Source organism: Populus nigra, chromosome 3, assembly GCF_951802175.1.
Source record: "Populus nigra chromosome 3, ddPopNigr1.1, whole genome shotgun sequence".
In the NCBI taxonomy this organism is placed as follows: Eukaryota; Viridiplantae; Streptophyta; class Magnoliopsida; order Malpighiales; family Salicaceae; genus Populus; species Populus nigra.
Window position 1 is genome coordinate 24850968 of NC_084854.1, and position 23965 is coordinate 24874932.

Sequence of the window (23965 nt, forward strand, 5' to 3'; positions counted from 1 at the left end):
TTGTTTACCAAACACATTGTAATTATTAACGCAGCTAAACGTGAACACAACCACGTAAACAAACACAATCTAAGTACATAGGAAGCAAGGACAGAGAAAGGGTCACAATAACATGCACCTTAATTCATATTTTATTTCTTCTACAACTTTTTTTTTTTTTTAGCAACAACTAACAAAGCTTTTATGTTTGTGGTGTAAAAAATATAGTTAGGTATTTAATAATACATCAAATTATGTTTTATATTATGGAACCTATTAAAAAATTAAGTTTGAAACGCAGTTTTGTTTTTACGTTTCACAAATATATATTTTTTAAATTTTAATTTTTTCTTTACTTTAAATTAATTTTTTTTGTATTTTCAAATCATTTTGATGTGTTGATATCAAAAATAATTTTTAAAACATAAAAAAAATTATTTTGATGCATTACCAAGTAAAAAATACTTTTGAAAAGCAACCACAACTAAATATTTTATACATATTTTTTGTTGTACATAAACCTTAACCATAATTTTTACCAAATACGTATTTAAATTTAACTAACTATATTTAATCATATCTTATTTTTTTTTAAATATACTTTTTAAAAAATTATAACTATAAAAACAAACACACTCTTAAACAATGTATTAAAACCTTCCCAGATTCAGCTGGTTAAAGCCAGCCGAATTCCTTAAAATTGGGCCCGTAAAACCTCCAACATAATTTGAGCTTAACTTTGCACCTACACTGCCCGAAGTTCATTTTTAACATAGATCATTAAGGGCTGGATTTTATTTTAACTGTTTTTTTTTAGTCTTTTTTTTGAAAAAAACAATGTTATTTTCTTTTTTTCAATAAATTATAATTTGAATTTATCTTTTAATTTATAGGTTAATCTATTCAACTCACCAGTCGAGTTTAGAATAAGAACCCCTGTAACTTATACTTGACTTGAAATAAGAGGAGATTAGGACTTTTTTTTGAAAGAAAAGAAAGGACTAGATCTCGTTTGTTTTATGAAAAGTGATTTTCTAAAATTATTTTTAAAAAAATTATTTTTCAAACTTTTCTATATTTATTTGTCATTAGAAAAATTAATCAATGAAAAATATTTTTCAGTAAAAAAAATAATAATTTAGTTTTCAAAAAAGTGTTTTCCTTTTATTTTAGACGGAAAACACTTTCCAGAAGTTGTAAAATTTTTAAAAATATCATGTTATTTACTGATTATATCAAATTTAGTTCTCAAACTTTTGGTTTCTATATATATTTTTTTCTCAATTTCATCCCTTAGAATTTGATTTAATTTGATTTTTATATCAATTTTGGTTCTCATTTTTATAATTGTTCTTTTCTTCTTTCTCATCATTTTTTTAATTGAAATTTTTTATCTATCAAATTTGGTTATAATTCTTTTGATTGTTATTTATTTTATTTTAAATAATTTATGAAATTATAATATTTTTTTTAATTTCATCATCTTTCAACTTTTTTGTGTGTTAGATTTGATCTATATTATTTTGATTGTTATTTATTTTATTTAAAATAATTTATGAAACTAGATTTTTTTCAATTTTATTCTCATTCAATACTTTAATTTGTAAGATTTGTTTCTTATTATTTTAATAAATTTAAAAAAAATACTGACAATTTATTTTTCAGCTTATTTTCCATGACATAGCCAAATACTAGAAAATATTTTTCAATTTATTTTCTATAATATTATTAAATATTAAAAAATAATTAACTTTCTAGAAATTTATTTTTTAAATAAATTATTTTTAAAAAATTATTTTTTAACAAATAAATAAGAAGTAGATTGTGATATTTTTGTAGCCGTCCTACCTCTTTCTTGATGTCTTCAATTTCTTAGGAAAAAAATACAGGGCTTTTGCTTTAAGGCGCAACAGTTGGAGAAGGAAAAGAATTTATCAACAAAGAGGGTGGGGCCTTGCTTTTCTGGCCCAGCATACATAAAAGGGCCTAAAACCCTGGTCCCCATATTCAAGGGTTTTAACCATAATCTCTCCCTCTCTCTCTCCACGCTTGTGTATTCGGAGAAACACCGAGCACCTGGTTGCCAAACTGGTGAACTCAACCTCCCATCTCTCAAGTCCGACTTTTTCCTTGTTGGTTTTCAAGAAACTCGAAAACCCAGAAATCAGGTTCCCTTTTTATCTCTTCTTTTCCTTTTTTCTCAATCTACAAATCTTTTCTTATAATTGTGTATGTGAAGAGTTAGAGAGTGCAAAACATGTTGTTTCACAGGAATTCTAGTCAGAAAGTGCAGGTTGTTTTTCTTTTTTCTGCTAAAATGTTTTATCTTTAGTAATTTTGAATACCCCATTAATCCATTAAGAGAATGAATGACGGTGAATACTTTTATTTTTCTTCTTTTATAGGGATTTTTAAGTAAAAGATGCCATCAAAGACAAAGAAGAATTCAAAGACACCTTCGAGGCTGTCAAATTCTGACCAGTCTGCTTCATCTCCTAGAACACCATCATTGGCATCTAGTATAGACTTAGAAGCTAGTCAACAAGAAAATATTGCGTTGTGTTTAGAAGAAGCATCGAGTAAATATCCGTATTTGATTGATAAATCTGCTTTCATTGGTCGAATCACTGATGTTGAGGCGGAGTCTAGTACTACTGCAAGAGGTTGTAAGATTTGGCTTTCAGAATCTTCTATGGTTTCTTCTTCTCTTGCCCCTGGTTCCATTGTATCGGTAACTATTATTCTTATTTTTATTAATGTTTTTGAAGTTAATTAACGTTTAATAGCTGTTTCTGAAGGAGTCTTTATGATTAAATTGGTAGGTGTCACTTGCTGCTGTGGAGAGGAGATTTTCGAGTAGTAGTTTTCCTCTCAGTTCGTTTTCCTATGAATGGTCTAGACAATGTGAAGTGGAGTCTGTGGATAAAATAACTAATGAAGCTGGGAATTACTTTGCTCTTGCGACGGTTTTTCCTTCTTGTAAGGTTTGAAAATAAACATAACAAAAACTTGGTATTAATATATATAAACGGTGTCTTTGAACATTATGTGAATATCTGCAAGAATTGATTTTGTTTTGCATATCTGTCCTAGATGATCTAGGATATAAACTCTTTTCCATTTTGGTTTGAAGCATCTAGATGGTTGGAATTTTGGGCATTTAAACCTTCAACAAGAAAGGCATTGTTGAAAACGACTTTCATAAGGCAGGAGAAATTTTCTTGAAATTGGGTACAAACATGGTAACTATAGGTAGAGCTAACTATAAATCAAACTTAATAGAATTTGTAAAGTTCTAATGACTGCTTGATTCAAGCTAACTGTTTTACAAATCAATTCAGGCTGTTTCTGAGAGAAAAACTATAGTTTTTTTTATCATCTCCCTCCCTGAAGTCGATAGATGTTCTGGAATTTGTTGTTTGATGTAGCAAGTTTATGGAAATACTAAAAGTTTGCTCTTTTATGCTTTCTTTTCTCCAGGTTTCCAAGAATGGAGCGCGGTTGTCTTCAAACCTTGCATACATGATGGGATGCCCTGCTTCAGGCAAGGTTATATTTGTTCACACTATTAGAAATCAACTCCTAACTGATATTGTAAATGGGAATGATACGCCAGAAGGTGCAAATGCTGATGATCTTTCAATTCATAACTGCAATGAATTGTATCTGGAGCTAGTTCCTTTTATGGACAGAGTAAAAATGAAGAGTGATACTATGTCTGCAACGAAATTATCTGCGGAAAAAAGACATGACAGATCTGAAAATGGCATGATTTCATCCCCGAAGACACCGTTGTGTCAGCCAAAGCTTAGCTCTCCTAGTCCCATTCACTTAACTTCACCAATATGTGAAGAAGCAGCATCCAATTTATCCAATTCAAATGGCACAGATGTTGGTTTACTGAATATCAAAGAGGTATTAGAGGATGAAAGTGCCAAGAAACTTCTACAGGTCTGTGCTACTTCATGGTTGTATTCTCGTGTTCTAATATGTGGAAATCTTGTGGCCATCCCAGTGCTTTCAAATCTTTGCATTTTCCATGTCAAAAGCGCAAATAAATTACCTGCAGATGGTAGTGATCAAGATTTGATGAAAGATAGAACTCATGGGATGCAACCTCAAGATTCTGAAGAATTGGGCCATGTGAAAGATGCTTTTTCCATAAACCGTGAGACAAAAGTATATTTACATCGACATATGAACTCAACGGCTGAAAGGCCACAAAAACAAGGTTTGCCATTAATGCAAAGTGAATGTATTAATGGCAAAACAATTATAGGAAATGACAGATCAAAATTGGGTGGTCTACATAAGGAATATACAGTTTTGAAGGACATAATTGTATCATCCACGAAGAACACTTTGTCATGGTAGGTTGTTTATTTTGTTTTGTTTGAGATTTTTTTAAACTTGCTGAGTTAAAAATGTTTCTTTTGATAGCATGATAATATCTGTGGGAGTTTTTGTTGTTTTGATGTGGTTGAATGACATAAATGCTGCCATTGGAACACCTATAAGAGATGAAGAGTCTGGATGCTAAAATGTTGGGACCGTGCATGATGGTACCCTGCTATTCAATAGGATATCATAGGGATCACGGGATCTTTTATATAGTGTCTATTGTCTAATACAGTTAGCATACTCTAAAATCTTACACCTTTATTTCTAGCCAGGAATGTTTTTCTAAATTGTGAAATCTCTAAATTGCCGATGAATTTGAAACACATTACAATGAAATATCCAGAGCTTTCCCAATGCTGAAACTATTTAACAAATCACTTCACTGCATTGCAGACAATTGTTTTGTCTTTCACATCTTTGACTTCGAAATCCATGATCACTCTGTTGATAGTGGGAATGCTTTTGTCATCAACACAAAGTCCCATCTGTATCAGATTGCTCTGTTGTGTGTGCTTGTCCCTTAATTATGTGGTTTGGCCGTGTAGAGTTCCACTGGATTTGCTTATTGAAGTATATTGTTTGCTCTAAATAAACATCATTCCATAAATATTAATCTAGAGTTCTGTTGTAAACTAGCATTAAATTAGATCTTAGATCTTAGTGCATTTAGGTGAAAGGCTAAACATTAGGCAATCTTGGTTAAAAAGATCTGAAAAAAATAATCAATATTTTGAAGTGGTCTTGATTATTCAACACTTCTTGTGGAGGGGGAGAACTCCCTTTTTCGCATTGTAATTTATTTGCTTTTGTCTGTCACCTAGATTTATATTTTTATCTGTACTTCTGGATATATACTACCCAATATCATATGTGGACATCTTATCAATATATGATATGGTACAAGTTTACTGCTTTGGGAACTTTTAGTGTTGATCATTGATGCAAGTGTTTTAGTTTTGGCTTGCGAACTACAAAGGGAGTGCTTCTTCACGGCCCACCTGGAACAGGAAAGACTTCTTTGGCTCGATTATGTGTCATTGATGCTGGTGTCAACCTTTTCTCAGTAAACGGACCTGAGATATTTAGTCAGTATTATGGAGAAAGTGAACAAGCAATGCATAAAGTTTTTGATTCAGCCTGTCAATCTGCACCTGCTGTGGTTAGATTTTTTTCTTTATTCTTCTCTAATCTTTTAAGGTCTCCCCCTGCTTCAAACCTAGTAAGCATCGAATATATTTGTTTTGAAGTGAAACAAATTGATTATAACTGTTTGAGGCACTGTTGTCAGAAAGTGGCATTTTTTGGTTAGGTATAAAAACATTCTTTCTAATGTAGTATTTTCTGATGAATTGCAATTGTATGACTTTTGGACATTAATGAATGGGAACCAGGATCATTAAAACAAAAATGAAGGTGTTGACCTTTACAGTTAGCCTTCCTCTTAATTTGTGTACAAACTGATACATCATATTTAAATTTGAACATTATTGTTTGGAACTATAAAATCGTGAAGGTTATGTCTCTCTGAGCCTCAGTTTACCGTCCCTTCTATTCCTAGATGGCTAACTGATTATTGCCCTTCTATTCCTAGATGGCTAATTAATTATTGTGCTTTTAAAGGTGTTCATTGATGAGTTGGATGCAATTGCACCTGCACGGAAAGATGGAGGTGAAGAACTATCTCAAAGAATGGTAGCTACACTATTGAATTTGATGGATGGGATTGCTAGGACTGATGGACTGCTTGTTATTGCTGCTACAAACAGGCCTGATAGTATCGAGCCTGCACTGAGGCGGCCTGGAAGACTTGACAGAGAAATTGAAATAGGTAAATAGCAACACAAAATTTCTTTTCCTTTTCCTTATTCTAATCCTAATTACTTGGTAGGCATTTCACCCCTGTGCTCGTCCAGAGTTCAATTTCTTCATATGAATGATACCCATGCATGAGATTTCTTTTCTCACTTTGTCACTGTGTTCCCAGTTTTGCCATTTTCATCTGATGAGCACCTCAATGAATGAAAAGAAAAGAGGGGGGAAAGCCAAACATAACATCACCTTTATCCTGCCATGCCTGTTTATTTAATTTCTTTTTGCATGCAGGTGTGCCTTCTCCCAGCCAACGATTGGACATACTTAATACTCTTCTAAGTGAAATGGAGCACTCAGTTTCAGATATGCAACTTAAACAACTTGCCATGGCTACACATGGTTTTGTGGGTGCTGATTTAGCAGCCCTCTGTAATGAGGCAGCTTTGGTTTGTCTCAAGCGTCATGCTAGATCCAAAAAATCTGATTATAGTTTTCATTCCAAGGGATCGTCTATTGCATATGAAGGCCATTCTGACAGCATGGTGAAAGGATCTGATTGCTCAACAGGGGCAAGAGATATGTTGAGGGATGGTGCAGATTCTGCATCTTCAAGCACCTCACATTTGCCTGTTTCCTTGGAGAACCTGTCATCTTCTTGCTTGGACGGAGATGTCTCAGAGATCACAGATAATATAGAGAATGGAATTATTGCTTGTCCTAAAGAGGAATTTTTGGTGGAAGAAGAAGCCTTGTTGAACATTGTTTCTGAAGATTTTGAAATGGCCAGGATGAAAGTGAGGCCTAGTGCCATGAGAGAGGTATGATTGATATTTCCATATTGCTTAAGAACATGGGTTTTGATCAAACTACAGTATCTCGCTACCTGAATATGGAAAAGTTACTTTATGGGTGGGCATTACACCAGAAAGCCACCAGTTACACTGAATGCTAGGGGTCCAGCGTGACTGTCATGTATAATGTGCTCTAGAGTTGAGAATTGACTTTTGAAGCATAGGGGACTGAACACTTTCTTGAGATTACTTGCAATATGGGAAGAGTCCCTCTACTTCCCAAGACCTTCCCTCTTTGTTGTACTCATTCTGTGGTTACATACACTAAGTTGAAGGGATTCTTACATCATACCATATGATTCATCTTCTATTATTTAGTGCTAACATTTCCTCATTTTGATTCTTGGAGAATCTCATCTATGGAGTATTCTACTCTTGAGTTCCACAACCATGTAGTAGGCAGATTTTTTCACCTGGAAGTAGGTCATGTTCTGCCACATTTTTTTGATTAAGGCTAATGGAGTTTGTATCTTTCAATCATCAAAAGAACTGGGATACCAGGTCAGAACAATAAGCTCCACTACCTAAATCAGAATGTGACCTTTAAGTTGTACTACCTGAACTTTGGCATATCACATTCATAGCACCCAAGTAATATTGGAACTGAACTTCTCAGATTTTGGTACAAAATCCATTTTAATTGTCACTCTAGATTCTAGAAGGATTTTATATTAACAGTTGAAACGAAAGTATAATGTAATGTTGCTTGTTACTCTACTTGTTTTTCTAAACTTGTTCTGTAAATAGGTAATCCTTGAGGTTCCAAAAGTTAATTGGGAAGATGTGGGCGGCCAGGGGGAAATAAAAACCCAATTAATGGAAGCAGTGCTATGGCCTCAAACACACCAGGATGCATTCAAGCGCATTGGTACCCGTCCCCCAACAGGGATATTGATGTTTGGCCCCCCTGGTTGTAGCAAAACTCTTATGGCCCGGGCAGTGGCTTCTAAAGCAGGATTGAATTTCCTTGCAGTGAAGGGTCCAGAACTTTTTAGCAAATGGGTTGGTGAATCCGAGAAGGCTGTAAGATCCCTCTTTGCAAAGGCAAGGGCAAATGCTCCATCAATTATATTCTTTGATGAAATTGATGGCCTTGCTGTTATTCGTGGGAAGGAAAGTGATGGGGTTTCGGTTTCAGATAGGGTTATGAGTCAACTCCTTATTGAATTGGATGGTTAGTAAGTTTTATTAGTATCAAACATTGTTAAACATTTTGCTTGTGGGATTTTGTCAGTGCATGTTATAGATTGTTTAGCATCTGCGCAGCTCATAGATTTGGGATCTTGAATTTTCTTGTGTGATGACTTTCCTAGTGATGTTTCACTGATTTTAGCTAGGGAAATTATCAACATCTAATTTATTTTGGATATTCCAAATCTTGAGTCCTATATCTTTGAAATTAATAAATATTTCATTGGTTGTAGGCTTGCAACAAAGAGTTAATGTTACTGTAATTGCTGCTACAAATCGGCCAGACAAGATTGATCCTGCCCTTTTGAGACCAGGTGCAACTCTCTCTCACCCTCTCTATCCAAGCACCCACAGAAATGTACTGTTGTACTGCTGCAGCCTGCAATCGTGGTGCCTTCTTAATTGATAAACAATTTGAACAGGGCGCTTTGATCGGCTGTTGTACGTGGGACCTCCAAATCAGAATGACAGGGAAGACATATTTCGAATACACTTGCACAAAGTTCCATGCAGTTCTGATGTCAATATAAAAGAACTAGCTTGTCTCACTGATGGGTGCACTGGAGCTGATATAGCATTAATCTGCCGGGAGGCAGCTGTTGCAGCCATTGAGGTTTTCTTAAGTTCTTTCCTTATCTTCTTGTATACTTCACTTTGTTGTTTGTTCATGTAAAATTTTCCTTGTTAGCAGGAGAATATTGATGCTTCGGAAGTATCCATGCAACATTTAAAGTCTGCAATTCAACAAGTCCAGCCAACGGAGATCAATTCTTATCAAGATCTATCAGCAAAATTTCAGAGGCTCGTTCACTCCAGTGACAAAGATGAATTGAGAAACCAAGAGTGCTCGAGCAGGGCAAACTCGTTTTCCATCAGGTAGATATTTCTTCTCTGAAAATTCTCTTATTTCTTTTGTTTGGTCTGTGAACTGGAACAGGAACATTCCACTTGGCTTGGATGCACTTTATAAACGACAACCCTCTCTCTTAAATCTTAATGGTGTAATCCAGAATCATGAAATTTCATGCTTATCAATTTTCTTTTCAACAAAAAGCTATTGAAAGGTTTCTATCTTTTTCTGTCAAAAAACTTCACTCTAGTAGCACTGTGCAGAAATTATCTTCCAAGGTGACTTAATTTTTTCCTGTCACATTGATATGACAGGACCATAATAAAATCCGCGATGCAGTTCTTGAATCGTTCCTCTGCCTCAGGCTCTTGGCAATAGCAATTATGCAGCACGTTTTCATACATCTCTTTCATAAGCAGCAGTGGACCACTGTCTGGTCTGCATGATCGCAATTGAGTGGAAAATGCTTGCCTGATTTAAGCTTGGTCGTTGGCTGAGTTTTGGATTTCACTGGGGTGTACGGGGCCAATACCACCGACACTTTCTTATGAAACATTCACTCATTAGCGAAATGCAACTGAAAATTGTTGCTGTGGTCAAATTATGTAATCATAACGTCAAGATTGTTGTAGATTTGTCTTGTTAAGCATCAAGTTTTTACCACATTGATTTTCAATTCATGGATAAAGTTAGGGCTAAAGAAATATAGCGCTTGTACCTTCTTACCTGAAGCCAATGCTGTAAAGTGGGTCAGGACTTGTATTTAAAAAAAAAAAAATTAATTCAAACCAGTTTTTAAACTAGTTAGGTGTTGACCTATCGAGTTAATTGAGTTTGACTGGTTCAATTTTCACTCGGTTTAAGTTGAAATCTAATCCAAGCTAAGTTTTGAGTGAACGAGTCACCAAATTAACTAATCAGGTCAGGTTTTGACCACTCTGGTTCGGGTTAGGGTTTAATAAGAGTGATGTTATAATGTTACAGGTCATTTAATGCTAATACCAGGTTTTGAATTTGATTCTATATTTTATTTGTAGCTTTCAGCTGGGCGAAGGTCACGAAAATGAATTGCCTCTTAATCTTGTGTTTTAATATTGCTTAAATGATCTTGTTTCTATTTTTAATATTGTTTCAATGACCTGTGAGATATGTATGATTGGGTCTTGAAATCTTTTAAGTGTAAGTTTCGTTAGGGTTTCTAAATAAAGATGGAGACAGGTCAAAAATACATGCTGGTACCACCGCTGGAAATGATGTTGAATCTTCAACTGCTTAATCGGCTTGATTTAATAACTGGATTAGCAACAGACATTATTTAAAGTTAAAAGAGATGCGAAAGTCATTTGGTGTTGTTTGAGATGCAAGGAAATATGAAAATAAAATTTTATCAAAACATTCTTAACTATCATCAAACAATTTCAATTTAAGACGCTAAAACCATAGGTTATATATATCTCGATAAAATCGAGTTTTTTGAAAAAAATTATTCAAAACAATATCATTTTAATAGATTTTTTTAGTAGAATAACATTATTTTAGGATCAACCCTACAACACGAGTTAGCAACAGGGTTGATAGCTACAACCAAAACGATGACAAGAATCGGAAGACCATAACTTCTATCAAGTCTTTTCAATATTTCCATGGATGATGCTCAGAATTGAATGCAAAAACAAAACATGCCCTTTATGCAAAGACAATTATTGTGCCAATTCTTTGGCTCAAAATAGGAACACAAGCACCATATTCACATTCATGCATTTTAACAGCAACCCTTTGGAATGTAACATAGAAATTGACATTGCGAAGGAGAAGGTATTTAGTCCCAACAAGCAAACAAAGTAGACTAGTTTTGTCGAGGTAATTTGTGGTCTTGTTTCAATCCCAGAAAGATGCTCTCTGCCTTCCTTTTCTTTTGCAATTTTTCATTTGTCCATTTCCCACCTAAAATGCTCCAAGAACAGCACAGACACTGTGCATAAATCTTTTGAATCTTTTTGTCCAAAGTCAAATCTAGTTATTCTCACAACATTTATAATCACCCGTCAACAATACACTATGATACAACCTTTGACATCTAACTCTACTTCCAAATGAGCATGTACTCCGAATTAATATTTTATATCATATCCAACCGGTTTGTTTTTATATTTTAAAAATATTTTTTAAAAAATTTAAAATTTAAAATTTTTTTTGTTTTAAATTAGTATATTTTTAGTTTTTTTAATTATTTTGATGCGTTGATGTCAAAAATAATTTTTAAAAAATAAAAAAATATTAATTTAATATACTTCCGAGTAAAAAATACTTTAAAAAATAACTATAATTACACTTTCAAACACGCTGAAAAATCTTATGATGCTAGAATATATATGAATATTTTATATGTTTATTTTGAAGTAAGATGAATCTACAATGAAAAAGAAAATTAAATTTAAGACTCATTAAAAGTGATAGGATATTTTCATTGGGGCTGGAAAATATTTGTTTATTTTCTCTTGTAATTTTTTTTGGAGTAAATATGAGTATTTATTCTTTAAATATTGTAAAAAAAATTAATTTATAAATTTTTTATCTAAATAATAGATCTAAGAATTAATTAATAAAAAATTATTAATTACACAATAATTCTTTTTAAATAATATTATTTTAAAATTTTAAAAAAATTAATCACAACCAATCTTCTAACTCGAGTCTAAAACCGAGTCGATGATCGAGCAGAGACCTGCGGAAAATTGAGTTATCATCACAGCAGAAAAACACCAACTTCAATTAAAAGTCGATTGATTCCCTCATCATCGAACCCCAAGAAATCTATGGCTTACAAAAGTATCCAAACTTTGCTCTCTCTCTCTCTCTAATCCTTTCCTAATCCCCAATCTATGCCAGTACAAGCATCTTTGGAGTACTAAAAACCTTATCTCCACTCTCACACTGAAGCAAGTGAACCCCACTCTCCTGTACCACCTGATCCACCCAAGTACAAAACCTTGCCATTGCAGACTCCATAAATGGATAGAATGAAGCCATTCATGATTCTCTGCCGCAACTAGCCGATCTTTGCCCTAGCTAGTACACCACCAAACTCCCTCCTGAAACAGTGGCGCGTGACTGACACTTTCCAGTACCAAAAAAGTTTGTGATAAGGTTTAAGGATGAAAAAAAAATCCTTAAAAATCCAACCTTGGTAACACTCACTCTCAGGAAGTATCATAAAAAGAAAAGAAAAGGGAAAGTTAAGAAATAAAGACCCGAAAATTTAAAATATATATATATATATATATATATATATATATATATATATTTAGGCTATTTTTTACGGTGCACCACTAAAACAAATTGTTTTAAACAATTATTGAAAAAAAACTAAAACAAATTGTTTTAAACAATTATTGAAAAAAAAAATATATATATATATATATATATAGAAAAAATAGACAAATATTTGATGGCGATACACTACAAAAACAAACGGGTTTTGAGTGTTATCAAACAAATATAATATATATAAAAAAATAAAAACCTTATTTGATAAAAAAGATAGAAATAAATAGAAATAATTTTAAAATAAATTTCTATAAGAGTTTTTCTTTTTTCTTTTTCTATCCTCTTCTCTTCTGTACCAGGAGGATAGTAGATATTGTAAGTACCCAAACACTATCTTACATCTTATAACAACCTTACATGCTATAACTACATTGAAATCATGGAAGCCTTGTAAGAGAAAAACAAAAATATTAAAGCATCAGCAACAGTAGTCATAAAAAAAGCTGAAAAGAAGCAAACAAGATCCACCTCGAACCTCTCTCCACTCCATCATCCCCTCCTCCTCCTCCTCCTCCCCACAACTCCCATCACCACCATCAGTCACCACCATCTTTCTCTCTTTTGTCAAAACAATTTTTCTGGGGAGAAATATAGGTGCTCATATCTTAAAAATCCAATCTCTTTGTACTATAACAAATAAAAACCCCATCTTTGTATGGTTTCTTACTCCGTTCCTTTCATAGAGAAGTCCTCCCACATCCTTGTGTTCTTTCTTCTTCTTTTTTTCTTTCCTTGTTGTTCTTGTTAGTGTTACATTTAGTGCCCCATATCTAGCTATCCATAAGAAAGTTCCAATCTTTGGAAAAAAAGTCAAATCTTTTTGTACTGTTTTTTAGGCCAGAAGAATAAGGGAGATAATAGTGAATTGGGTTTTTTGAGAAAATGAGAGAGGATGATTCAAATTGGTTTTCAAGATGGGAAGAAGAGCTTCCTTCACTTGAAGAACTGATGCCTTTATCACAAACCCTAATCACTCCTGATCTTGCTCTTGCTTTTGATATTACAAACCCCAGTAATACCACCACCACCACCACTACTAATAACCATAACTCTTCTCTCCATCAAAATCAGCCTTTACCACCTCCCCCACCACCACCGGCTGCGGTTTCTCCAACCCCAACTAATCCATTGGCCTCACCACAGCCTAATTCAGGGGACTTTGCTGCGGATTCTAGTGAATTAGGCTCAGGTGCAGCAGGAGATGAGCCAAGAACCCTTAAAAGGCCAAGGCTTGTTTGGACTCCGCAGCTTCATAAGAGGTTTGTGGATGCTGTGGCACATTTAGGGATCAAGAATGCCGTCCCTAAGACAATAATGCAGTTAATGAATGTAGATGGGTTGACTAGAGAGAATGTTGCAAGTCATTTGCAAAAATATAGGCTTTATTTGAAAAGAATGCAGGGTTTGTCCTCTGGTGGTGGTGGTAATGGTACTGGTGGTGGAGGTGGACTCACTGGTGGCACTGATGCTGCTACGGATCATTTGTTTGCAAGTTCTCCCGTGCCAGCGCATTTTCTGCATCCAGGGAGGCCTAATTCGGATCATTTCTTGCCGTTTGTGCCTGTAGCTGCATTGCAAAACCATCATCACCAACACCAGATGGCTGCAATGGGACAACCCCAATTGCCAAGTCAGTATCATAGGCAGATGGGGCACTTTGGGTCGCCGACAAATGGTCAGTTTGAGCATCCATTTTTGCCTAGGCAAACACAGCAGCCTGTGCATAGGATGGGGGCACCAGTGCCCAATACAGTTCCTGGTTATGTGGAAGATTTGGAGTCAGTGAATGGGAATGGAGGAAGGAAAGTTCTCACTTTATTTCCAACAGGGGATGATTGAATTTGGGTAATTGTTGACTCCATTGATCTTTCTCTTTTATGGCTGATTTGGTTCCTGGGTCTTTGTTAAATTGGTATTTTCTGGTAGTTTTGTTAGAGTTCAATTTAGAAACTTTGTTGTCGTTTTTGCATTAGCTGCTGCTGTCATTGACAGCAATCTTAATGGTAGATATTGGTTTCGGGCTTCCATCTACAGATCCCAAAAACTCCTTCTTGGCTTCTAATATTGGTGTCTCCTGGGAGTAACTGGTAGTGGTGGATAGTATCGTTTATGGTGTCCTTCAACTTCTACATGTGTAAGTAAGATATTGGTAGCATTCTGTATGTCCTCTCAGCACCTGGTGACAGATCGAGATGTCATTCCTGGTGGCAAATAATGTAAGCTTAATCCATGTCAACAATTGTTACAGTCTTGAGATATTGTGTCAATCTGGTTTTCAGAGAGGGTTTGCTTTATCCCAAGGTTGTATGGGAATCGGCTCAGTGTCGTTATATTTACAGTCTTCTTGTCAGTGAAGCTTTAGTGTCATTGTTCATCATGGGCAGCTGGAGGATTTGTGCTTGCTGATGAGGATAAATAATGGTGGCAAGTGCATTTTATGTTCTTCAGAAATCTAAGCTTGGGATCGGTATCCTTGGTTGGCACATTGGTAACTCAGTTTCTCAGTGAGGTCCAAAATTCTCTTTACTTTTAGAGCCTTCTGCCTTTTTTCTGTTTATTACTCCTGTGTTGTGTAGAGGTGAGCGGTACTTGTTGTACATTGTGTGACTTCATAGAAGACTTAAGACCCTAAAGGGTTCTCTTAAAATCTAATGTTTTTAGAATGTTTAATTTAATTAAATGTCCCAGTTGAAGTAGCTGAAGTTTATTTGTGCCCATGACATTCTCTCTGTTTCTTGTGCTAACTAATATTTGTTTCAGATATTTTTGCGATGCACCTTTTCGCTCTTGTTGCTCTTGTCTACAACTGATAGATGTTCATTCTAAATTTATTAAAAAAAAAACACTTAGATAGGATTCTTTTTCCTTATTCCCCACGGAATTTAAAGAAATTAGAGAATGAATGAATTAAGGATATTGGTGCTGAGATTGTGGATATCAAGGTATGGATTATTCAGTTTATAATTTGTCAAGAATCTTCATGGATGCCCTTTTTATTCAGTTTATAATTTGTTGAGAATCTTCAGGGATGCTCTTTCTGCTGAGTGTGTACCTTGCATCCCATGTCATGGTTTTTCGCAGTTTCAAAGTTTTTGAATTAAATGCCAATGTTTCTTTCTATGAACTCTCAGCAGCTGAAAGTTAATTTTCTATGGATTCCAATGTTCATAATGTGGATTAAAATCTATATCTGCACTCCAGTTTGAACCATTAGCATGAAAGTCACCAGGTTTGAGACACTGCCTTTGACCTGAATTTTTATTTTGACGCTATATGAGTTTTCTCTTATATTTTTACCAACCAGCTCTAACCTTTTTTGTTGGAGCTATTTCACCATTTCCTGTGAAATGCTGACATCGTGTGCAACATCAACAAGGTTTTATAAACTGTTCTTGGTGAGTCGGTGACCCTCAATTGGCTTCTCTAATATGTTTATGTATATTGTACCTCTCGGGTGTTTTGTTTGTTCTTCTTTGGTAAAGTTGAGTCGCGTTCTTTGGAGTTGTTCGAGTTCGAAACAAAGCTATTATCATTTTCTGCTTTTTGACATACCATGAAAGAACTTTTCTTTTAAATCAGTAAGTCAACTTTACAGGAAACTTTGCATCATATTGTCTAAAGCTTACTTGCTAGTTGACTGGAAATGGTGTCGATACTTGGAATGGAAAGAAGGGTTTCGATTGAAGTGAATGTTAACATTTCTGATTTCCTCTTCCTGCCCACACTTTCACACATACTTCTATGTTCCTTTATCATTGTCATGATCTTTTACAGGAATAGCCCATCAGGTTTTCAAAGGTTTTTGAATGATATTTCTCTTTTATCAGATACGGTAACCTGCTTTGTTTTATCAAATTGGTTCTCCTTTCACTTAGATTGTCATGTTCAACTTAAACAGCACATTAAGAGATCCAAGACCGGGATCCCTTAATTAGCTCTTCGGCTGCTGGTTGATCTGTTGGAGGATATTATCTATATTTTTTATCCCAACTCTGCTATTCTTCTTTACTTCCAGTCGTATATCATTTCATCCAAGTTGCCAGTTCATTTCTCCACTTTTTTGGTGCATGTACTAGCATGTCTAGCTAGGTCTGTGCAGCTCACTTAACCGTGTCATTCCAGGCATCACCCGTTTCCTCCCATATTCCTTGAAACAGATGCCATGGAATCTTATTCGTGTTGGGAAACACAATGGATATTTTTCTATTGCTGAGAATGTGAACTGATAGCAGGAATTAAAGATGCATTTTCCATACCATTGTTGAATTCTTTAATCTTAGCCAGTGTGTTCTCCCTTTTTATACTACTGCTGCATTCAATGTTTCGATGTGCAACTAAGCATGCTCTTAGTTACCACAATTTTTTATGTGGCACGTTGAGGTTCAGCGCAAGCATTTTATAAGAAAAGGAAGCCCTAAAGTATCATGGGAGCTCATAAAAACAAGAGCACATGGACAAGCTGGTAAGAGGTGTCATGCGTATACTAGCCTCTTAAATGACCTAGGTTTGTCACTCCTCAATCATAGTTTTATTTGGTTTTTGCTCTAATTACAGGATTAATTAAGGTGTGAAGGTTTGAATTAAGGGTAAAGTCAGCACATTAGGTTATGAATGTATTTTTTAGTATTGGGATCAGCTCTGCTCTTCTTGAGGATAAGAAGCTCATTGAGCTTTGTGAGTAACATGATAGCTTCATAGCAGTAGAGAATTATACTGCTCAAATCATACTTCTTTTTTTTCGCCTTTTGTACCATAAAAGCTTACTCAAAATTAAAAAAAAATGATTATGATGGGAAATAAAAGAAAGAAAAACTTTTTTCTTGTACATTTACTTGGTGCATCGGAGATGTGTCCCCACCAAATCAATTTTCAATTTCATTTGTGACTCCCAATCTGATCCAGTTTGGTGGATTGATTTAATAAATTCATGATTTAAACTTAGTTTTAATTTAAATGGTTTTGATATTGACCATGAGAAACTCAAATAACCTTATAAGAGTTGCCTCGTAACCCATTTGATATGGCTAAACTTGGTCAAAACCCAAAAATAAAAATAAAAATATAACTAAAATGAAGTTGTTTTAGAAAAAAAATAATAAATTCATAGTAACTCAATAACCCAAATCTTCCATGCATGCAGTTAGATAGACCTAGAGCCGGTTTCGACAGCTATGCTCCAAAAAAACCAAAGCTTACATGCATGTTTTCTACTACTACTGATACTGAGGCGGGTAAACAACAACCTGGATCTCACAAGATTATTAGATCTTATCAGAAAACTGTCACAAGGCATTATTGGGTATCGAGTCCTGATTATAAGTATGCCAAGGACATCTCTGCCCCATTCTCAGTACATTTTTGACCGGTCTTGCCTTGCCTAACTCTCTTTTTCCTGGTCAATTTTTTTTTTAATTTTTATGAGTAAAAAGATTGCAATCTAGAACCCTCTCATTTTCATTACTTTGGCACTTTTAGCTCGGGCAACCCCAAAAAAAATTAAATTATTTAATTTGATCCTTGAGCTTAGAATTATTTCATAATGATTTTGCATTTATCTCAGCCTGTTTTTTTGACAAAAAGCAGGTTGAGAAGAAAAACAAGCGTGGCCTGAGACTTAATCTATTTTCTTTTATTATACTCTTAAAAGTCTAGTTGCATGGCTGTCTAAAGTATTTGATCTAGTGGCTAATAAAATATTTTAGTAGTAATTAGGTATTTCACTTTGATTTTGGATTATTGGCAAATGAAAGGCAAGTTTAGATAGCCCCACCAACTTTTTTAACATAAATATTAGGAAAATCTGATCTGATTGCAGCTACAGATCACAAAACACTAATTCTTATATATTGTAGGCAGCAAGAGAACACCAGCACTGACAGTTCAGAGTCAAGACTTTAGATTAAAGTAACTAACAATGCATTATCTACAAAGACAACATAAGGGAATTGTTTAAGATGGTTAGCAAGTACTGATTGGTAGTGATTGAAGCATTATGAGATCGGAGCTGGCCATGATGTCTCCAGCCCATTTTTATACATATATCTCCATACGATTCTGTTTTAACTTTATTTCTCTAGTCAACGTATTGGTTATTTGGATTCCATTACAAGGCTGTTAGCCATTTCTTTAGACATAAGCAAATCACCTTATTGGGTCATTGCTAGTGCTTCATAGCCTAACCACTTATTGTTAGATCTGAGCATATTGCTGCTTTTAGGCATGATACTGGAAAGGTGAATTTGAGCAAATAAAATAGTCTCATCATTACACTCCTTACTAATATTAAGATCCACAGAAGCAGAAATGAACTAAAACTGGAATAAAAAAGGAGGTTTATAGCAGAAAGTCTTTGAAAAATCCTAACTGGGAGTTATCTAGTATAGAGAAATCTGATAGTAAACCAGTGACACAATTCCCATCTGTCTAGCATTAATGGTTTTGAGAGTAATCAAAGCTAAGAGGTTGCTGACAGAATGGAGCCTGCAAAAAGAAAAGAGTATTTTAGATGTGAAAATTGAGAAGAAAAGTAAGCACGCAAATGAAGTTGGTTCACAAAACAAGAATCACACTGTTTCAAAGAGCCGACATCAAGAAAGAGCCAAATATTTCGGCCGCAAGGAAGCAATTTATGGGGTCACTTGCCACAAAAAACTACGCAAAGGCTTAAAGATAAGTCTTTCTTTTTCTTCCCTTTTTTTATCAAATAATGACGGTCAAATTTGAGGTTCTACCCCTGCCCCACCTCAAAGGGGTAGAAAAAAAGCAGAAACAAATAAAGGAAATTCTAACAATAGATGTTCAAAATCAAGATTGTAAATAATAAACTATAGCCCTACCTGGAAAGCAGCATGTCTAAATTGCTCATATGAATGTGCATACATCATTGCAGCGCTTGGCCATTGTACATAGGCGGCATCCCTTGATGTCTGATTTGATCCCAATGCACAGAAGGGGCTCATAACTGGGCCTGCAGCAGGCTGGTAGCCAAGGGAAGCCTGTGTCCTTTGCATCTGACCCATCTGAGGAAAACCAGCATCATACTGCATAAAAGGATGTGGAATCTTCTGCATATTGAATGGTGTCAAGCTAAAACTCTGATTAGCTGGAAGGCTCCTAACATACCTGCATCATTCAAAAGCAATTTAGTTTGTTCAATAAAAAAGCAATCTTCTCTAACATAGAAGATGAAATTTAGGGTAACAAGAGATTTAACTGTTTCTAAAAATTTGAGAATATCAAATCTTGAGAATCAGTCTCTATCTAATCATGCTGTGCAGGGATAGACTGTTTTTTTTTATGTTTTGGGTACTCATTTTGGAGGAAATCTTGTTCTCCAACATGTGATTGTTCAATTTGTTATGAACAAGATTTCTAAAAGGCAAGTAGGGAAACAACCAAGAATGCATTGTGGCCTTGAATCATCACAAGTTAGCAACCCATCATAGAACAACCCTTTAGAATAAACAAGGCTCATCAACAAGTTGATATTCAACACCATATTTTGGCAATATGTTCATCCCATGAAAGAACTACCAACAAAAAATCCACGAAATGAAGTAACCAATCTTTCATATCAGTCAACCCCCAAATATAATGAATATTCCTTACCTATCGTAACTCCGATCATAATCTGGGTCAGTGCGATCCTTCTCCCTGTCTCTGAAAATGGCAACACGAGATGACATGCTGTCCCTGATAAAGACATTTTTTTCTGGATCAGCAACAGAGTTCCTACTCTCTTCATTCTCATCCTTGCTTGAACTTAAATTTTTGCTATCTGTAGGGAGCTCAGGCACAGTATCTTCTGCAGTGGGGCTGCTGGGGCTACTGAAGATGCGAGCTCGTGCCCTATCATAGTCCTCCTTCCTCTCTTCCACACTTCTCACAGGACTTCGTTTGACCCCAAACCCATTTGGATCATTTATAGACCCTTTGTTGGGTCTGGGTCTAATGGCAAGCTTAATCATCTCAGGTTTATCACTTTCCAACTGTTTCGCAGGAATTGCAGTTAGGCAAACTGCAGGATATCTGCTTTGAGCTGTTTTCTGCACCAGAATCTTATTTCCCAGACCATCAATGCCATTATCCTGTACCATGGTTATCAGCCCATAGTGATGAGCGACACGATGTGCTGCAAGCCTAAGGTAGGAGGTAGGGAAATGCTGGAATTCAAATAGTTGTTGATCAGGGTTTTGCAAAAACCTCTGGATATCAAGTTCCATCCGCAAAACTGATCCAGCAAATTGAGAAACAAAATAAATCTTAGCGGTCCAGAAAGAAAAAAACAGAAAAGCAAAGACACCATAACACAAAGCAAACACAACCAAAAAGTCAATGCAGCCGTAGTAAGTCAATGCTAATTGTTTAATAATTTTCATAGGAAGAAAAGGAAAATAACTACAAAATACTAAAAAGCAAAATCTAACTACCATCAAGGCCCCAAGAAATAAGACCACAATCAGTTTTGATGACTAGAACTTTCAAATTCAAAAATAATTCAACATCATCTAAAATTTTAGGTTCCCATGCCAATACATCACTGCAATAGTCATGTCAGTGTTTTGATTTGAAAGGGTTGCCATGGTTGGACATCCAACATAAATATGTGCACTCATCAAACATGTCTTTGTCTATGTATAAAAAGGTCTTGATCCTGAAACTAAATTTCTAGTTCCACCCTGTCCAAGACCAAAACTGTATTCACACAGCAGCAACTTCTACGTGTGTGTTTGGCATTGTGGTAGCTTTTGCAGTTGTAGTTTAAAAAAAATAGGTTTAAGAAAAATACTTTTAAGTTGCAATTTTAAAAAAGTACATTTAAGAAAATATGTTCGGTTAAAACTGTTGAAAGAGAGATCTTTGATTGCAAAATAAATGAAAAGCATGTCTCCATGAATGAAAGCAGGTTATTTTAGCTTCTACAAAACCAAGGTTTGAAACACAATTATGTGTGGAGCTCAGTGCTATTTGGCTAACCAAAAAGTTTTTTCTATGTGGTTTGGCAAAAAACAGAAGCTACCACAATACCAAACAGTCTCTGATCCTAAACCATAAAAACTGTAAGGTTTTCACTTTCCATGGTCTTTCTTCCAATAGATATAAAATACTCTCTCCTTGCCAAACTACTAATGACATTCTCAACAGTACCTGATTTGTTAAACATAAAAGGCATATGAGCTTTCAGAAAGTAAAAGGCGAGAAAGGTTGAATCCTAATCAATACAACAACGGGTGTGTTTGTTGAAATACAACATCTCATGCCATTGATTAGAAATATGAGCATTTAGTTAATGGAAATTACGGTAACTGGAAAACAACATACTCATCCCTATGTTTCACATACGACTTTGCATCTGTTATATAAATATTGTACCAATGTCCTTGGGGATGCAATAGTATACCGCCTCATTTTTTCTTTCCCGGTAAAAAAAAAACCTCTGGTAAGGATACACACTACCATACCCCCATGCAACTTGAGAAGTAACCAGATTAAAAAAGGAACCTTAAGAGCTATAATTCTCTCACCAAGCAGTAACTACCTTAACATGTACACACGCGAAGGTGTGCAGTCAATAGAAATCCAAGTTACAATCCATACAACAGAATTAGTGTGCACTACAATGACAATTAAATCACACATAAATTTGGAAGACTCCGTAATCAGCAGCAAACTATTTCCTCCTACAACATCACTTACCCCAAGGGAGTGAAAAGGTGTTATTAGGGGCATTGAGACACTCAAGTTAGCACCTGGTTCATAAAAAATAACGAGCCTATTGTGACTAATTAGAAGTCTATTAAAGAAGTCAGCATCAGATCTAAGCTACATTCAGAACCAATCAATTTCCCGCAACAGCACTCAAGGAAAAGAAATTAGACAATTGGATCCAATTTTCCCATTATTTTCCTAACCGTGACTTGGAGGCAATTAGTTTGTGGATGACAAAGCTAAACTAAAGCTACAAATTCTGCTCCTCCCGTTGCATTATTCTTTCCTTAGCAACCACACGAACCTATAATTCACATAAATCCAAATCCAGATCTAATATGTCTTAAAACTCCAAGATAAATCAATTTCCAAATCAACGAAAACCCAATTCCAAAATCAAAACACAAATCACAAAACCCTAAAAAATTCATACAAACACAAAATTCCCCAAACAAATCCACAAAATCAATAAAACAACAAAAAGTCAGAAACCCATATAGCCAAACACGTCCAAATAACCTAAAAACTAAAATCTTGAACAAAACAGCAAATATCCTTAAAAAAAACAAATCGAAAAATCGAAAAAAATTGCAAAAAAATGCAAGCACTAACTGGTGAGACGGTGACGCGGGTTCTGTAGAGCCTCAACTAAGAAAGGATCCACCATTGACTCCTTCTCATTAATGGCCGCCACTGCTTGTTGTGTTGTTGAGTCCATGATAATAAAATATCACCACTTCCTCTGTTTCTCTCTCTAAAAAAGCCTCTTTTTCCACGCTTCTTCTTCTGCTTCCCTGTGAGTAGAAAGAGAGGAAGGGAAGGGAGAAATCAAAGAGAGGATAGAGGCGTGTGTTAAAAAGCAAAGGGTTTCATTGTTAGAATTTAGAGAGAGATGAGCCAACCCTTCGTTGTTCCCTTTGTTTTGGGTCTTATCTCTCTCTCTCTCTCTCTCTCTCTCTCTCTTTTCTAACCAAAAGGAAAGAAAGAAGGCTGCGGGCAGGATTTTCTTTTTCTTAACACAAAAAATAATATGTACGCTTTTTCTATCATGTTTTTTATATATATAAAAGCTTTAATTGTAAATTAAAAATCTTGTAAGTGTATTTAATTAAATAGATTAAAAATTATATATACTAATAAATAAAATTAAAATTGTTAATAATAATAAAATATTAAACTGGAAAAATAATGAGATAAATATAAATTAAAATAATTAATTTAACAATACAAGTCATATACATCATCATGTTTAATAACTTTGTTTATTATAATTAAATTTATATTTAATCATATGATAAAAAAATATATGAAAATAAATGAATAAAATAAAATAAAAATTATATGAGGTTGAATGTGTTAGAAAAAATATAATTATTTTATATGATAATAAATTAAAAATTAAACAAAATTATACCAAAGACTAGATTAAAAAATTAAAAGATAAATATTGGTGTAGGTATTTTATCTTGAAATATGGGTCATAAACATAATTTATTCATAAACTAAGTAAAAGTAAATCATATAAAAAGATCATAGAAATTTGTTAAAGTTGAAAAAAAAAACCTACAAAAAAATTCAATAAAACCCAAAATTGAGTGATTAAATTCAAAAATTTATTGAGCTTAAACCTCTCATCTAGGGCAAAGAGAAAAGTGAAATTTTTTATATTGAATGAAACTCGTTGATATCAAAATCAATTTTTTTATGCCTGAAATAAGTATCAACCAAAACTTTCTTTACAATCAGAATCTAACTATTTTCTCTCATCTCTCTCAAATTATGGATTAAAAAATAAGAAAAATACAGTTCTGAATCATTATTGAATTTGTGAAATATTAAGGGATCA

At 34.5% G+C, this 23965-nt stretch overlaps 3 protein-coding genes across 4 annotated transcripts; 2 read left to right on the forward strand and 1 right to left on the reverse strand.

The window, feature by feature from the left end:
* The first annotated feature begins 1978 nt into the window (after positions 1-1978).
* Positions 1979-9747, forward strand: LOC133687906 (calmodulin-interacting protein 111). Of its 2 annotated transcripts, XM_062107244.1 has the most exons (12): positions 1979-2147; positions 2385-2710; positions 2802-2963; positions 3460-4349; positions 5335-5539; positions 6001-6208; positions 6484-7010; positions 7791-8217; positions 8468-8548; positions 8657-8847; positions 8926-9110; positions 9399-9747. In XM_062107244.1, the coding sequence occupies exons 2-12, from the start codon at positions 2402-2404 to the stop codon at positions 9460-9462; spliced, it is 3249 nt and encodes a 1082-aa protein (XP_061963228.1). In that variant the 5' UTR covers positions 1979-2147; positions 2385-2401; the 3' UTR covers positions 9463-9747. The 2 variants fall into 2 exon arrangements, with proteins under 2 accessions (XP_061963228.1, XP_061963229.1); XM_062107245.1 differs by lacking the exon at positions 1979-2147 and having other exon boundaries at positions 2571-2710; positions 2802-2958.
* A 2983-nt stretch (positions 9748-12730) lies between these two features.
* Positions 12731-15107, forward strand: LOC133689579 (transcription factor MYBC1-like). Its single transcript, XM_062109489.1, has 2 exons — positions 12731-14256; positions 14446-15107. Exon 1 carries the CDS (start codon positions 13294-13296, stop codon positions 14248-14250), a length of 957 nt encoding a protein of 318 aa, XP_061965473.1. The 5' UTR covers positions 12731-13293; the 3' UTR covers positions 14251-14256; positions 14446-15107.
* A 3542-nt stretch (positions 15108-18649) lies between these two features.
* LOC133689715 (uncharacterized) lies at positions 18650-23124 on the reverse strand. The gene is made up of 4 exons (XM_062109710.1): positions 22732-23124; positions 20020-20641; positions 19248-19533; positions 18650-18891 (listed from the first exon to the last, which is right to left on the reverse strand). Exons 1-4 carry the CDS (start codon positions 22835-22837, stop codon positions 18841-18843), a joined length of 1065 nt encoding a protein of 354 aa, XP_061965694.1. The 5' UTR covers positions 22838-23124; the 3' UTR covers positions 18650-18840.
* Between the last annotated feature and the right edge of the window lie 841 nt (positions 23125-23965).

Coding starts and splice junctions, on each gene's coding strand:
- LOC133687906 (XM_062107244.1), top strand. CDS start 2,402: ATGCCATCAAAGACAAAGAAGAATTCAAAGACACCTTCGAGGCTGTCA. Junction 4,350..5,334: donor ACGAAGAACACTTTGTCATG/GTAGGTTGTTTA, acceptor CAAGTGTTTTAG/TTTTGGCTTGCGAACTACAA. Junction 6,209..6,483: donor TGACAGAGAAATTGAAATAG/GTAAATAGCAAC, acceptor TTTTGCATGCAG/GTGTGCCTTCTCCCAGCCAA.
- LOC133689579 (XM_062109489.1), top strand. CDS start 13,294: ATGAGAGAGGATGATTCAAATTGGTTTTCAAGATGGGAAGAAGAGCTT.
- LOC133689715 (XM_062109710.1), bottom strand. CDS start 22,837: ATGGACTCAACAACACAACAAGCAGTGGCGGCCATTAATGAGAAGGAG. Junction 20,642..22,731: donor CCCGCGTCACCGTCTCACCA/GTTAGTGCTTGC, acceptor TTGCTGGATCAG/TTTTGCGGATGGAACTTGAT. Junction 18,892..19,247: donor TTAGACATGCTGCTTTCCAG/GTAGGGCTATAG, acceptor TTCTTTTTGCAG/GCTCCATTCTGTCAGCAACC.